General features: G+C 44.0%; 1 protein-coding gene across 1 annotated transcript; it reads left to right on the top strand.

Annotated features, from left to right (window-relative positions):
- Nucleotides 1-317: 317 nt before the first annotated feature.
- LOC311226010 (endoplasmic reticulum chaperone BiP-like) lies at nucleotides 318-5,073 on the top strand (the record flags this gene model as incomplete). Its single annotated transcript, XM_084311392.1, has 8 exons — nucleotides 318-424; nucleotides 548-779; nucleotides 887-1,024; nucleotides 1,162-1,274; nucleotides 1,379-1,769; nucleotides 1,879-2,116; nucleotides 2,242-2,409; nucleotides 4,493-5,073. The coding sequence occupies 8 exons, from the start codon at nucleotides 318-320 to the stop codon at nucleotides 5,071-5,073; spliced, it is 1,968 nt and encodes a 655-aa protein (XP_084167518.1).
- Nucleotides 5,074-17,131: the final 12,058 nt, after the last annotated feature.

The following is a 17,131-nucleotide window of genomic DNA, read 5'->3' on the forward strand; positions in this document are numbered from 1 at the left end:
ACGTTTTTTTTTCTTCATCATGGTTTTCAAGATCACTCGTCTTAACTAACGTTAGCTCGACCATGAACCTGACCGAAACACCGGTGATGGTTATATATGCCACTCACTGGGGCTCCACCCCATCTAACTGACATTAACCGCTAGTCTTATTTCCTATTTATTTATTTGGTACGAGTTTTTAAAAAAGTAACTGTGGCTAACTTTAGTAACGTTACTGTAAAAGGCACACGTTGCAGCGCAGTGCCACTGCTGGTCTTGACTGCATTCTCTCGGATCCTCAGATTTCTACAAACGAGTGAACAAACCAGACGGAAGCGATGAGGCTCTTGTGCGTCCCGCTGCTGGTCGTGTTTGCCACCGTGTTTGCCGATGACAAAGATGTGGGAACCGTGGTTGGAATCGACCTGGGCACCACCTACTCATGGTAAGAAATTGTGACTGTTGTGTAGACTTTAAAAAAAAAAGTAAATGGTACCCATAAGATATTAAGTATGCTTGGCAAAGATGGTAATTTGTAAAGTCTTCGTTATGCATTTGTCTTCTCTAGCGTTGGAGTATTCAGGAATGGCCGTGTGGAGATCATTGCCAATGACCAGGGAAACCGCATCACTCCATCCTACGTGGCCTTCACCGCGGAGGGTGAGCGTTTGATCGGTGATGCTGCCAAGAACCAGCTGACCTCCAACCCAGAGAACACCATCTTCGATGCCAAGAGGTTGATTGGCCGCACATGGGCTGACTCCACGGTGCAGCAAGACATCAAGTACTTGCCCTTCAAGGTGAGGTTCTTAACCATGCCTGGCTTTTAGAGACTTATGTGGAATTCACATAAGAATGTTCACCTCGGAGGCAAATTTGCTCAGTGTACCATACTTTTGCCTCCTAGGTTCTTGATAAGATGAGTAAGCCCCATATCCAGGTGGACATTGGGAATGGTCAGATGAAGACCTTTGCTCCTGAGGAGATCTCTGCCATGGTGCTGGTCAAGATGAAGGAGACCGCTGAGGCTTACCTGGGCAAGAAGGTAACTAAACTCATTCCCAGATAGAAATGAGGGGTTTTGAGTAACAATATTTGAATATTTTTTTCATACAATTTGCAATGTATCAAACTATGACTATTTGCTTGAAAGAGATTAACCCTCTTCTTGTCTTCTCCTAGGTCACTCATGCTGTGGTCACTGTCCCCGCTTACTTCAATGACGCCCAGCGACAGGCCACCAAGGATGCTGGAGTCATTGCCGGTCTGAACGTCATGAGAATCATCAACGAACCGTAAGTGTCTTTGTGTAGTATCTTTTATCACTCACCATGATTTTAAAGATGAACTTAAACTTTATTAGAACATCTTAATAACGTCTTGCTCTTATCTCATCCAGAACCGCTGCCGCCCTTGCCTATGGCCTGGACAAGAAGGACGGCGAGAAGAACATCCTCGTGTTTGACCTGGGCGGCGGCACCTTCGACGTCTCTCTGCTCACCATCGACAACGGCGTGTTTGAGGTCCTAGCCACCAACGGCGACACCCATCTGGGAGGCGAGGACTTTGACCAGCATGTCATGGAGCACTTCATCAAGCTGTACAAGAAGAAGACTGGCAAGGATGTGCGCAAGGACAACCATGCTGTGCAGAAGCTGCGTCGCGAGGTGGAGAAGGCCAAGAGGGCCCTGTCCGCCAGTCACCAGGCCCGCATTGAGATTGAGTCCTTCTTCGAGGGAGAGGACTTCTCAGAGACCCTGACCCGTGCCAAGTTTGAGGAGCTCAACATGGTAAGAAGACCGTTTCCCATAAGTCAAAACCTGTATATATATATGCACATTTAACTTAAGAAAACCTGCACTTGCAGAACACAACTAAGCCTTTTTCTTCCCCTGCTAGCACCTGTTCCGTTCCACCATGAAGCCTGTACAGAAGGTGCTGGAAGACTCCAACATGAAGAAGCATGACATTGATGAGATCGTCCTGGTCGGAGGCTCCACTCGTATCCCCAAAATCCAGCAGCTGGTGAAGGAGTTCTTCAACGGCAAAGAGCCTTCCAGGGGCATCAACCCCGACGAGGCTGTGGCCTACGGAGCTGCTGTGCAGGCTGGAGTGCTGTCTGGAGAGGAGGACACTGGTAGGTCACAATCCAGACATGAGTCACTTTTTTGCGTTGCGATGCATATGTTTCACTGCTTTTGATGCAGTGTAACATGGGACCTGGACACCTTGACCTAAATGTTTCTCATTCTTGTCTTCTAGGTGACCTGGTTCTTCTAGATGTGTGCCCCCTGACTCTGGGTATTGAGACGGTTGGAGGAGTCATGACCAAGCTGATTCCCAGGAACACTGTGGTGCCCACCAAGAAGTCTCAGATTTTCTCCACCGCCTCCGACAACCAGAACACTGTCACCATCAATGTCTATGAAGGTAAGAGAAAACTGCATGACATATTGATGGAAACCTATTAGGGCTGTACCGAATGTCATTTTGTAACATTCAAATCTTCTATTGAAGTATTTGAACGAAGCTTCAAATGTCTGTCGTCATATTTTACGACGTAAGCACATATTTTTATATTGAATTCTTTTTAATAAATATCCTCAACTAAATCCTCAATTTGAATAAAGTGATTAATCTGATTGAGTTTAATAATAAAAAAAAATCAACTATAATTAATAACTTGTCAGTTTGGTCAACATAAATAATCCAATAAGGGCACGGTTGGTACGAAAGTCATGGTGACGTCTTGATGGAGTGCCAAGCCAATGCAGATAGGCTACATCATTTATGATAAATGTTTTATTTAAATTTTTATGACGAGTCATATACTATAATATTAGTGTAGCCTAATCTTTATCTGCAACTGTGAAGAAATACCCCATTGGTTTAAACGGAATGAATAGACACATAAAAAAATATATATATTTAAAATGATTATATTTTTTAATAGAAAATTCGAATGTTGATTTAGAATTCGAATGTCAACATTATGAACGAAGCTTTGAACTATTCGGTACAACCCTAAAACCTATACATAATGGCTAGGATTTGAAGGTGTGATGAAACTTTTAACAGTCAATTCATCTTTATTCATATATATATTTTATATAAACATGCCTATAAAAATTATTATGAAACAATGGTTTCGGGCGGCTACGTGGCGTAGTGGGCAAGGCGCTCGCCACGAAATGCTGGAGACGCTGGGCTCGTCAGTTCGAGCCCAGCGCTCCACATTTGCTTTCAGTTTAGCCGGTCGTCCATACTAATACACATTGGCCGTATTAGGGGGTAGGAAACTGATGGGTGGGGATCGGGCGTTGTGGACAGCGACTCCTACAGGTCGGTTGGTGCGCCTTGTGCAGTAGAATCAGGAAGTGTGAGCCTCCCACGTGTTACTCCTCGCCACTGAGAGATCGAGCTGCGCAGGTGAAAAGATGCGACTGCTGTTACCTCAAGTACCGGAGGGGACTTGTGCTATGTATGACTTAGTCCACATTGCAGCCGGCTTGTGGGAGGCAAGAAACAGCGTCCGTGACAGGCAGGGCCAGACTGGGGAAATAATTCATACCGGGAGATATAGCGCGAAATATAGCCCCAGTCAGGCCACTTTTTAAGCGGGGGGTCCCCCACCAGGACATTTTTTGTTACAAAGACTTAATTTCCTGCATTCTGGTGAATTTTAGTGCATGTGAATCACAAACTAATGAGCCAACAATTGCTTAGTACAATGTACTGTTATGGACCTCAAATAAAACTGTGGTGGCACTAGCAATGCTACTCTCTCCACCTTCAAAAAGAAAAAAGCAAGAGCACAACATATTTTTCTATTTACTATTATAATACAGTTAACCACTCTCTCCTGTAAGGGCCTTTCTTTTTCTTTGTTTTATCCCTCTCTCCTCCACCCTTTCTCTTTCTTCCACTGTCCATCTTGACATCAACGTTAATTGACTTTCGCTCTACTGTATCTCTCCCGAGTCCCTCACTACCTGGCTCATTGCCTGGCTGTTATTCTGCATCTGAGTGCCGTCTGCCATTCCATTCGCCGCCTCCGCTGTCAATCAGTTGTACTGCCTGGTCCCGCCTCCACCAATCACAAGTGGCAGCACGGCTCCATTGTGTGTGAGAGAGAGTCAGATAGTTCTCCAACTCTGTCGCAGACAGTGAAATCCTGGTTGTTCCCCACCCATCTAGGTTATCTAACTATCGCGCCGTGCCGCCGCCACAACTAGAAACAATGGCATGGCAAAAAAAAAAAAAAAAAAAAAAAAAAAAAAAATTATATATAATTTTTTTTTTTATCTGTGCAGGCCAGGCCACCGGGAAAACTCCCGGTGCTCCCGATGGCCAGTCCGGGCCTGGTGACAGGGGAGGGTTGAATTGGATGATACGAAATTGGGATGGGAGAAAAATATAGAAAATGGGAGAAAAAGTGGATAAAAAAAAAAAAATTAAACAATGGTTTCATAACTTTGGATTCGGGTTGTAATTTTCATTTCTTTCCCTTCAGGCGAGCGGCTCCTGACCAAAGACAACCACCTGCTGGGCACCTTCGACCTGACGGGTATCCCTCCCACTCCCAGTGGTGTACCCCAGATAGAGGTCACCTTCGAGATTGACGTCAACGGCATCCTGCGCGTCACCGCTGAGGATAAGGTCACGGGCAACAAGAACAAAATCACCATCACCAATGACCAGAACCGCCTGACACCAGAGGACATTGAGCGCATGGTGAACGACGCCGAACGCTTCGCCGATGAGGACAAGAGGCTGAAGGAACGCATCGATGCCCGTAACGAGCTGGAGAGCTACGCCTACTCTCTTAAGAACCAGGTGCAGGGCGACAAGGAGAAGCTGGGCGGCAAGCTGTCCGACGAGGACAAGGAAACCATTGAGAAGGCTGTGCAGGAGAAGATTGAGTGGATGGTGTCCCACCAGGACTCCGACACAGAGGAGTTCCAAGCCAAGAAGAAGGAGCTGGAGGAGATTGTGCAGCCCATCGTCGGCCAGCTGTACGGAGGCGCCGGTGCACCCCCGCCCGAGGGGGGAGAGGGTGAGCAGGGTGAGCAGGAGGAGAGGGATGGGTTGTAGGCAGCGAGATAGAAATGGAAATGGAGATGGCAACTCTCAGCAGCTTTTAGAAGTGGCAAACATAGACATGAAACATGAAAAAAATTGACAAATTAAAAGGTTGGTTCAACACAAATAAGTTATCACTCAATTTGAAAAAAAAAAAACTTCATGATATTTGGAAATTGTAAAATAATCACTGATCCTCAACTGAAAATTGATAATGTAAAAATTGAGAGAGTATATACAAACAAGTTTCTAGGGGTCTTAATAGACCACAAACTCTGCTGGAAACCCCATAGAAAATATTTGTGTTCAAAGTTAGCGAGAAGTATTGGTATACTGGGCAAGACTAGATATATCCTGAATCATAAAACTCTATACATTATATTGCACACTCATTGTACCATATCTATCATATTGTGTTGAAATCTGGGGAAATACTTATAAAAGCAACTTACAAAAGATATGCACACTGCAATAAAGAGCCATACGGGGATAGTACATCATGGTAGATATTTAGATCACACAAATAGTCTGTTTGTAAGGAGTCAAACATAAAGATTCATGGACTTAATCAAATTCAAATCTGCACAAATTATGTTTCTGGCAATAAAAAACAAATTACCAAGCAACATTAAAAAAATGTTCATGGCTAGAGAGAGTGTTTATAATTTTAGAGGGACATTAGCTTTAAAGCAACCTACGGTACGTACAACTCTTAAAAGTATGAGCATTGCAGTTTGTGGGGTATCACTCTGGAATGGTCTGGAAGCGAATATAAAATTAAGCAAAAATATCAATAAATGTAAAGGTAGCTATAAACAAGCACTTATGGACACATATAAGAGAGAGGAGCTTGAGCAGTATATTTTTTGGATATTTGGATATATAAAAAACTGTACTTTTATTTTATTTTTTATTTGTTATATTATTTTTATTTTTATTAAATTATAATGTCAAATATTGTAAGGAAGGGGCAGGGCTTGATAAGTTGTTTTACTTCCCCGTCCCTTCTCGAACACTTATTGTATGGAAATTAGTGCTGTCAGGCGATTAATTTTTTTTTATCTAATTAATTACAGGATTTGTAATTAATTATTCTAATTAATCGCATTTTAATCGCATAACCATTTTATGCCTGATATTCTATATTCTATAATCATATTTCAAATTGCATGTGTCCAGATGGCAAATTCATTACTGTATCTACAAAACCTTCTGTTTAATCATCTTCCATCTATTAATTTGCTTAGATTTTTCAGGTCTGGTCAATTTGAGCATGGTGTTATTCACAGTCAAAGATAAAAAAAAATGTATTGATATTCTCATTTGGTTCATTACAATTGACTCAAAATAAAATTTTCATTCAATCAATCACCGCGCAGATTGATTGATTGAATGAAAATGTTATTAACAGATTGCAGAATGGGTACAATACAGTACGGCTCAATACACACAATTGTTAAGGGGATGCAGACCAGAGAAAGACTTTCGTCTTGTTTACATCAGGGTCCCCCATTTTCAATTCATAATGAATTGTAAGTAAGGGTGCAACTTGCACCGTGCAATCCATTCTTTGTGGATCTAGCCCACAGTATTTCTGACACTGGGAATACATTCCCTGAGATTCATAGATGTCCTTAGAATCAGATACCAAGAACATGCAAATGGACCATATTAAAAAAAAAATCTGTAAATGTGTATTCTACATTCTTATGGAATGAATGAGATACAAAAAAAATTATAAAAAAAGAAATTGTAATTAATTTTGAGTTAATTTTCATAACGCGATAATTTGCTGTGTAATTAATGAATCTAATTAACGCGATAAACTGACAGCCCTAATGGAAATAGTCTTTGACTATTTACCTTTTTGTTTTTTAAACTTGTTTTATGTTCCTATGTTCGAGACAAATAAAAATCAAATCAAATCAAATCAAACTCTGCATCTTCTTTCCTACCGCACCCTTGCCTCTCTGGTAGTGGCACTCAGATGTACATAATGGACTCATGGTGAGGGGAAAGGTCAGAAAAGGGGGTGGCTTTAAATGCCAAGTTTCAAGGTGAGATGTTTCTCTTCGCTGTGAAGCGGAGTTCTGTTTCATTAGGGGCTCTGCTTGGCATCACTACTGCACTTCCTCGCGTACGTGCACGCGCACTGAATAAATTCCACAAATGTACCTTTAATACCAGTATTAGTCTGACCACACCCCTCATCAGCTTACCTTCATAAGCAGGTGTGTGGTCACCTGCTCTCCTCCTTCTCGCTTTCACCACAAGAAAGTGCCTCGGTAGTACCCCACTTGATGTGTTGTTAGTTGACGTGGAGAAAAGTTTGTTTACAAGGAAGGAGATACGTTGACATCATATCTTTATTTTCTCTCTCACTATTTTCGAGAAAATACGGCGATATTGTCTTCGTACTGGAGTGTCTAGAAGATGATGATCATTCTAAAAACCCTCCACCGGTTTTTCGTATTGGGAGCACGCCGCTGCATGCTTCTCAACTGCAGTTCCTTGCTGTGTTTGTTGGGGTGAAACCTGTCAGGCCACAGCTGAACTGTCGGACATGCCGCTGTTGTGAGAAGCGGTGCGTTCCAGGTTGGGTGAGTAGTGTTTGCTGGCAGGCTCCACTTGTCTGTTAGTGCTATGGGGGCTACTTGACAATGTTTATGGAAACCGGCCCCAGGCTAGGGTCCTTTGTTCAGCCACCTAGGCGACAGAAGGCCTTGGTCTGAAGACCATTATAGTTTTAACTAGTGGGCCGCGACCATTAACACTGGTGATCCCTGTGTGTTTTGGACGAGTGGATTCTCTCTGTCACCGTGTTAAGGCCCCATCTTTCATATCCAAATGAGAGTATTCCTTCACGAGGGGATATGTGCATGGATGTGCGATAGCGGCAGATCCATGTTCAAAGTCAGCTACACAGGCCAGTTGGTATTGTGCTGATTCCGTCGGGTGTTGGTAAAATCACCGTTGTGAAGCGGTGTTGACATCTTGTTTTCTCTTTTCTCTTAAAAAGTGAGGAGAGGTTCAGAACGGCGGCCTGTCTGGGTGAGTGTTATGTCATTTTTTACAGGTTCAGTTGATAGCTGCTTAGCTTACGGTTAGCCAGTCAGCTGTTAACTGCTGCGTTAGCCTGCTGGGATCGCTGCATGGCCTGCTCAGGTTGGGCCTACTGTTAGCCAGTCAGCTGTTAGCCAGTCAGCTGTTAGCTGCGGTGCTAGCATGTCGTGATCGCTAGGTAACGTTAGCTTGCTGCTATAGGCCATGGCCTGGCGCGGGGTAGCTTAGCTTCTCGCGCGCCGCCGTGAGCTCGCTTCTGATCGCGTGCGTCGTTAGCTCGGCGTCTCGCGAGCAGAAGCAGTAGCACCCGAACGGTTGGAGCGGCCGTTAGCTTGATGCTATTCTGTTGAACGTGCTTTGATTAACATGTTTTACACTCTTGACTACGACGTCATCCTTGACAGGGGATGTTTCGTCGACCCTGCCCTGAGCCAGGACGGCAAGGTTGCATTAACAAAGGACTGTAGTGCGGGTTGGAGCGGCGACGCTGCCCAGTTCGAACAACACAGGAGCGGCTGTGTTCCTACGGTGTCTGTGACTGCACTTCGCTGATCTACGTTAAGGGTAGGAACAGGTTTGACCAGACCTTATAACACGTTTTCTGGTTTTACTTTTCTAAATGTATTGTGAATAACGATGTTTTTCCCAAAACGTGTGTTGCTGCAATGCATTTGGGATACGGCGCGGGGTTATGTGTGAGCTGTTTTTGTCACTGGCAGTTAGCTTCTCCGTGCAAATCGGGATGTAATGATCTGGTTGTTGTGTGAGAAACATCATGGTGTTTATATGTACCGTGTACTCACAACTAAGGTAACTAACCTATGAAGCTATGCTTGGTGACAAGTGAGTGAAAGAATGTTCTTTTCTTAGCCTGTGATGACAATGAACAGTGTGTTCACATATTAACAGGTTTTCCTGTTTTAACTGGCCGTATTGAGGGTAAAATAAGAGGATTGTGTTTCCCCCCGGTTCCCTGGGGACTTTTTCATCCTCCTATCAGACATGTTGTGCACTATTTGTGTCTTTTGTGTGGTAGGGATGCGATGTAACTCTTAGCTTGATTGCTGAGGTTGTGCTAAATCTGCTGGAGAAACTTTATTTTCCTAAATGAAAAAATGGTTTGGTCGCTGTCGTGTGTGCTTAGCAAGGCCTGTGGCCGATACTAATCGAGAATGATGTATTCTCTCATTGTGAAAAACGGCGTTCCTCTGTTGAGTGTTTTTGCCATTTTTTGTAGGTGATGATGGGTTGTGTGTGTCATGTGACCTACAACTGGGTTGGACTGGCCACAGAAGCACATGTGTATGTTGGACCGGGGCTCTTAGAGCCCTCTCTATTCTGTGTTTTTCCTTAGTAAAAATCAGATAGCAGGTTAGCTCATGCGCTGTGTGGAGCTGTCAAATGCTTCATAGAGCTGACTATGACTGTGTCATATTCTCTTTTTGTCATTACATCGTATCATGGGTGTGGGGTCGTAAAGGGGTGAACTGGTAACCTTTCCTCTCCCCCTTGTTTCTGTCGGTCAGGGGTACACCCCCTGTCCTTCAAGGTTCCCGTCACGTGGCGGTTCGGCACGTTACGGGGGGGGGGGGGGGGGGGGGGGAGGGAGTTTCCTGGTCCCACGGCCTGGTATATTGGGCGTGTGCACCGCAGGAATTCCCCCGCCATAGAGTACGTCACTGTGCGCGTCTCTGTTGGTAGGACTTCCGTGTGCTGTTCAGGTCCATGTGATGGATCTGTTTCAGAGGGGTGGTCAGGGCTCCTCCTCACCAAGCGCCTATTCGGGCCTTCTGTGAGTTCGGACTCCTTCTTCCATGTGAGGGAGCCTCCATCTGTGTACAGAGCCTTCCTCCTCAGATTGTCAAAGTGAGTGGACCCTCTAGAAGGGTCCTATTCTATTGTATATGTATTCGATTCAATTCGATTATTGAGTGTGTATGGGTTCAGTGCCTCTTCCCCGGAGAGCCCTAAAACCGTTTTTTTACATGGCTCAAGGTGCAATATATTCTTTTCAATCTGTACAGCTCGCGTGGGAAGTCTCTCTGGGGATCCCCGTCTCCTTCCTATGGGAGGGTGGTGGGATGTAAAAATGTGAAAAAATTTTACCCCTGGCTGTGTAGACTGGGATACATACTGTTGATGCTTCCTTCTTTTCTATTCAAAAAGTTTTGGAGTTAGGGAGTGTCACACCCCTCTTGTCGTTCCCCTGGGCGCCTTGGGGATTCAATGACAGGTCTAAATAGCCTGTTCATTGATGGGGGTGTGTCCCGACGCACGTATAGTGCTAGCTCGCTGTAAACAGGCGACTGACTGGCACGCCTTGGTTGCTTGTGGTTGAAACGGCGTTTTTATAAAGCAACTGAGATGGGGGTTTTTCCTCTTCCGACGACCAAATCCCACGACCTGGGTTGGTTTTTCGACGGATTCTCGTTCATGTCTGGGGGATGATGACGGAATGGATCTGGACATATGTAGAGGGGTCTCATGCCCTTGGGGTGGGCCACCAGGCGCGGTTCGGCCGAACGTCTGGGTGGCGCCTTCTTTTTCATGTTAAGATCGACACGCATATCTGCCCTTTCTCCTGGAGTTGGCATGTCGGCGTGGTTAGGGCACGGGACTGGTTCTGGTCACGCTGGACCGGATCAGTTGAACCCGTTGTCCGCCGGGGATGCAGATCTGCTGTTCTGGTACCCTGAGGGACTTGGGCTTTTTTCAGGGGGAAAAATGCCAGGTCGGTCCGGGTGTCACAGGGTTAAGCGCTATGGAGACCCTGGTTGGGTACGTTTTTACTCAGCACTGTCGTAATGGCTTACGGCCATGCCAACCTGTACACGCTCGATCTCGTCGGATCTCGGCCGCTACACAGGTTGGTCCTGGTTAGTACTTGGTTGGGAGACCGCCTGGGAATACCAAGTACGGTGTGCTTAGGGGCTGGTTCTCCATTATTTTTCGCTCCTCTCTCACGCATGGCGAAGAGGGGCCTGTGGGGGTGGTTTTTGACCTCCTCTGGTGACCCTGTGCTTCCCGTACCGCCAGGCCCGGTCCGAAGTAATGTTTGCGACCCGTAGGCCTGGGTTAACCCTTTTTTGAAAACTGAAACACTTGTACTGCGGTATAGCCGGTGTGTACCCGCAGGTGTGTTTTGGAGTTTTTTCTTGAGGGGTTATAGGAACAACCACCGCATTGGGTAACACCAAGGTGGTTGATTCCCTGGTGTGTTGGAGCAGTGTCAACTCCCGGGTTACCCGGTTGAGGGTGCCCCTGCACGTTCATGACGTCTGCCAATCGTGTCAGCCTTCTCTGCCTCAACCCCTCTGGGTGGGGGTTTTTAAATGGAGGCTTGGTCATGCAACGACGCCAGCATACGCCCCTTCCGCCGGGGCAGCTGTGTTCAGCTGTCCCCTCTGGCGCCTGTCTCGTCCGCAGTCTCCAGGCTAGGGTTAACAGCCTGTTGCCTGGTTTTTCCCCGGTGCGCTGCCTGCTTCCGTTGGTTAACCTTTTTTGTGTGCTTACGGCCATGCTGACTGTCTGTTCTGCAGGGTCAGTGTGCCAGGCGGTGTACTATTGGGGGGACAGGGCCCGCTCGGCTTACGGCCGTACCGACCTGTACACGCCCGATCTCGTCCGATCTCGGAAGCTGAGCAGGTTCTGGCCTGGTTAGTACTTGGTTGGGATGCCGCCTGGGAATACCGGGTGCAGTAACTGAGGGGCCTTTGTCCGAATACGCTGGCGATGTGGGGGGCGGGGCACTACGTGCCCACCTGGTGGGCTCTTGATGCTGGCATCATGGACTTCTCCGGGCCCCCGTTCCAGGGAGTCCAGTCCTTTTGGTGGGTCTGGGTCTTCCTTCGCGCTCCGCTGCTACGGCCTTGCCACAGGGTTGGGTTTTTGCCCTTGACCCCGTGATTCTGGGGGCAGTAACGAGGTTGTTCCTCCGTTCGTTCCCGGGTGGCATGCGGGTTGTGCGTGTGTGTAGTCGTGGGGTCAAGCCACGGTCTGCTCACCCTGTGCGTTGAGTTGCTTGAGTGCCTCTTCGCACGGTCGGGTCCGTCGCCTTCCCGTGAAGCCCCTAATAGGGGGGATACCCTCCATTAGGGGGGGTCGGGGGGGCTCGGCCCTCCCTGTTCTGATGGTTTTGGGGGGCTGTCAGCGGGGTGTATTTGTCAGCCAGCGGCTCCGCTTGGCCTCCCCTTGTGCAGTAGTGATGCCAAGCAGAGCCCCTAATGAAACAGAACGTTAGGTTATGACTATAACCAAGTTCTGTGAATTAGGGGTGACGCTTGGCATCAGACGGCCACTGCAGCCCTTGACCTCACCTTGTGGTGAAAGCTTGGGAAGGAGGAGAGCAGGTGACCACACACCTGCTTATGAAGGTAAGCTGATGAGGGGTGTGGTCAGACTAATACTGGTATTAAAGGTACATTTGTGGAATTTATTCAGTGCGTGTGCACGTACGCGAGGAAGTGCAGTAGTGATGCCAAGCGTCACCCCTAATTCACAGAACTTGGTTATAGTCATAACCTAACGATATTTGTTGGCCCGCTTTCGAGGCTCGCTGCTGCTGTTCTCAGGCAGTCCTGAAAGGGGTTCTTGTAGAGGGGATGGGGCTTAGTGGGGGTGGGTGGGCCATCAGTGTGGGTTCTGTACAAGGGCAAAACGTGTTCACAAGCAATGTTAACAAGTTATTTATTGAAATTTGGTCAATGTAGAAAAAGGCTTTCTACTGGAAAGACATTGAAATAAATGTTTCATATAAAATGTGTCTTTGGTTCTATTTTTTTCTTTAATTAAGTGTCATGTATGTCATGTTTTGGGTTATCAATGAATACTTTGTTTTACATGTATTAACTCTAGAATTGCCACAGTTATCTACAATAGCAACGATAAAGAAGTGCCAACCACATTATTATTATAATAATTCATCCAGTTTTCTTTTAAGTGTTTGGGTTAATCAGAGTTTACCAATCGTATATTAGTGTTATTTTTGATTACATCACTAACAAAATAATAAAAGAAAAAAGACTAATTTAATCAGATTAATCACTTTATTCAAATTGAGGATTTAGTTTGAGGATATAAAAAAATTAATAAATAAAAATTATAAAAAAAATTAGAATAATTAAAAATGAAGGTTCGAACGGCCGTTCGAAAAACCCTGACGAAGTTTGAATCACTTTATTCAAATTGAGGATTTAAGTTTGAGGATAAAAAATAATAATAATAAAGAATTTATAAAATTATAATTTTTTTATTTTAATTTTTTTATTAAAAACGAAGGTTTGAACGTCCGTTAGAAAAACCCTGACGATGTTTGAATCACTTTAGTCAAATTGAGGATTTAGTTTGAGGATATATAATAATAATAATAATAATAATAATAATAATAATAATAATAATAATAATAATAATAATAATAATAATAATAATAATAATAATAATAATAATAATAATAATAATAATAATAATAATAATAATAATAATAATAATAAAGAATTTATAAAATTATAATTTTTTTATTTAATTTTTTTTATTAAAAACGAAGGTTCGATCGTCGGTTCGAAGAACCCTGACGAAGTTTGAATTCCAAAAACAGGCTTCGGGGACAGCCTTGCCAAACATATTTATATTATTCAAATGGATAGAAACATTTGTGTGTATATATATATTCAACAATTCTCTCAGAAGATCTCATTGTGCATCTTGAGACAGTACTGAACAGTACTGAACAGATAGACTAAACAACATAGACTGAAACCTGCATTTCTCAACCAAGGTGCCTTGCCGAACGTTTTGCTGTGGAAAGGTGAGTGTCCACAACGGCTAGCTAGCTGTTCTACTTGAATACTGAATGTTAATATGGAATCAGACAATATTGAATACTGAATGTTAATATCAGACCATATTGTATGACAGTGAAGTTATTGAATCTTTTTGCAGTGTCTCTTTTCGGTGTTGCACTCTTTAGACGGTCCCTGGCTGCGCACTTGCCTCAAGGCCGACTGCACATATAGATCAATATTATTATTATTAAATGTACAGCTCCGAGGCCAGCTCGCCTCGTTTAGGTGAAAATAAGGTTGTAGCTCATTGTCTACCTTACTACGATAGGAAAGAGGTGTCCTTTGTGTTTTAAAAACATTTCGCTTAAGAATGATTGACCGCGGACATTCAAATCTGTGAAATATCTTTCTAACTTTACCTAAGTCTCCCGATACAATAAAGCGAATCTTCATCACAAATCATATTCTCAAAATAATCTGACGGGGAGATATTATTGATATACATTGAAAAACGTCCTTGTCACGTGGTCCCATTCTCCATTCTTCACATCAAAAACGAAAAACGAACTATCAAAACGTCCACGGACCAAAATCTGCCCATTATTTACTCCTTTTTTTTATTTGATTCTGACACCAAAATATGAAAAACAGCTCCGTATTTCAGTTTTTCCCCGTTTCTTCGATTTTGGTTTCAAACGGAAATAGGAAAACACCTCGTATTTCAGTTTGCTCCGTTTTTCCGTTTGAAACGAAAAACGAACTATCAAAACGTACACGGACCGGGGATCGTGTAGTCTTTTACCAGAACTCATTGTCTGATGACAATAGGGCATTAAAGCAGCAATAGTGCCACACCTCAACCTATTTAGACATTACATATACATAATATCAGACTAATGCAGATACCCATAGGCGGCGCGTGAACCGGACATTAGGGTAGGCTATTGTTGTGTTCTGTAATGCATGTTGAAGATGTACTTCCCAAGAGTCTCCACTATGGGGCGTAGTTGATACAATGCCCTTATGCCTACAGCTGAAGTGTGCAGAAGAAGTGTACACGCAGAAGGAGAATAGGACAGAATGTACCCTGCTGTAACCTACCATGCTAACCTGCTTGACTAAAAGGCTAAAAGAGTAACCTGCTTCCTGAGTCTTATTACTACACCTACCTACATACAAAATACTACATACGTACTACATAACAATTGGCGACAAGGAAGTTGAACCGGGGAATTTTTTAACGGACGTTTTTACTGCAGGAGAGATGGCTAATTTACATGTAGCTTCTCCGATGTCGTTTTTACCATGCCCTGGGGAACCTACTATGCCGTTCAAGAATTGGCACCAGATGTTCACGAATTACATGCTGGTAATAAATGCGACTGGAAATGGCTGGTCCGAAGCTCGGAAGAGAGCTACCCTTCTACATTGCCTTGGTACCGAGGGTCAGCGGATTTTCTACACATTACCAGATACAGGTGATTCTGTGGCTAACGCCGTGGCAGCGTTGGATGCACATTTTACTCCAAGAATCAACGTAGTAGTCGAGCGACACACGTTCAGAAAGCGTGTACAAGCACCGCATGAAAGCATTGCACAATACATTGTTGCTTAGCGGGACCTAGCTATACCAGATGTTACTTTGATAATAAAACTGAGGAAAACATCCGGGATCAGTTGATTGAACATGTAGCTAGCCCACAGATAAGGGAACGTCTACTGCTTGAACCAGGTTTGACGCTGGACAAGGCTATCAATCTAGCTACGCAGTTTGAAGCGGCTGTACTCCATGCTAAAGCTATCAGTACCGAGCGTGCTGCTCCAGTACAGGCCGTGACGCCGCGGTCTCAGCCTACTTTCAAGAAACGGGACTGGCGGTTCCGGTTCCGGGTCGGAAGGATGTGAACGTCTCTGAGCCACGCTGCTGCTCCCGAACTTTTATTTTACTTTAAAAAGCCTTTTCTTTTTATTTTCAAGATGATTGAACCACTAATATACAACATCCGTATCTAAGACTGTACTATTCGACCCAAAAAGGAAAAAAAATAACGAGCGTGATGACTGCACGAGTCTTGAGAAGCGAGGCCGCCCCTGTGGATGCACTGTAAACCCGAATAAGTTTCCAGAACTTAAAAAAATTGAGGCCATCCCATGCCTCAATTTTTTTAAGTTGATAAACTCAAATGTTTTCAGTTGGCTAAGACTTACAATTCTCAGTTAAGGCAACTCAAATATGGTCTGTTACTGTGACTTAAGGTTCTCAGTTAAGTCAAATCAAATATGGTCAGTTACTCTGACTTACAGTTCTCAAGTGGAGTCAACTCAAATATGTTCAGTTACTGTGACTTACAGTTCTCAGTTAAGGCAATTCAAATATATTCAGTTACTGTGACTTAAGGTTCTCAAGTGGTGTCAACTCAAATATGTTCAGTTACTGTGACTTACAGTTCTCAGTTAAGGCAATTCAAATATATTCAGTTACTGTGACTTAAGGTTCTCAAGTGGTGTCAACTCAAATATGTGCAGTTACTGTGACTTACAGTTCTCAGTTAAGGCAATTCAAATATATTCAGTTACTGTGACTTAGGGTTCTCAAGTGGTGTCAACTCAAATATGTTCAGTTACTGTGACATACAGTTCTCAGTTAAGGCAATTCAAATATATTCAGTTACTGTGACTTAAGGTTCTCAAGTGGTGTCAACTCAAATATGTTCAGTTACTGTGACTTACAGTTCTCAGTTAAGGCAGTTCAAATATGTTCAGTTACTGTGACTTAAGGTTCTCAAGTGGTGTCAACTCAAATATGTTCAGTTACTGTGACTTACAGTTCTCAGTTAAGGCAATGCAAATATATTCAGTTACTGTGACTTAAGGTTCTCAAGTAGTGTCAACTCAAATATGTTCAGTTACTGTGACTCACAGTTCTCAGTTAAGGCAGTTCAAATATGTTCAGTTACTGTGACTTAAGGTTCTCAAGTGGTGTCAACTCAAATATGTTCAGTTACTGTGACTTACAGTTCTCAGTTAAGGCAGTTCAAATATGTTCAGTTACTGTGACTTAAGGTTCTCAAGTGGAGGCAACTCAAATATGTTCAGTTACTGTGACTTAAGGTTCAACCTTAAATCCATGTGATTAAGTTAACAGAACTCAACGACATTGAGGCCATCCCATGCCTCATTTCTTTTAAGTTAATCAACTCAAATTTTTAAGTTAATCAACTCAAATA

This window comes from Notolepis coatsorum, assembly GCF_963971535.1.
Source record: "Notolepis coatsorum genome assembly, chromosome: 3".
Lineage (NCBI taxonomy): Eukaryota > Metazoa > Chordata > Actinopteri > Aulopiformes > Paralepididae > Notolepis > Notolepis coatsorum.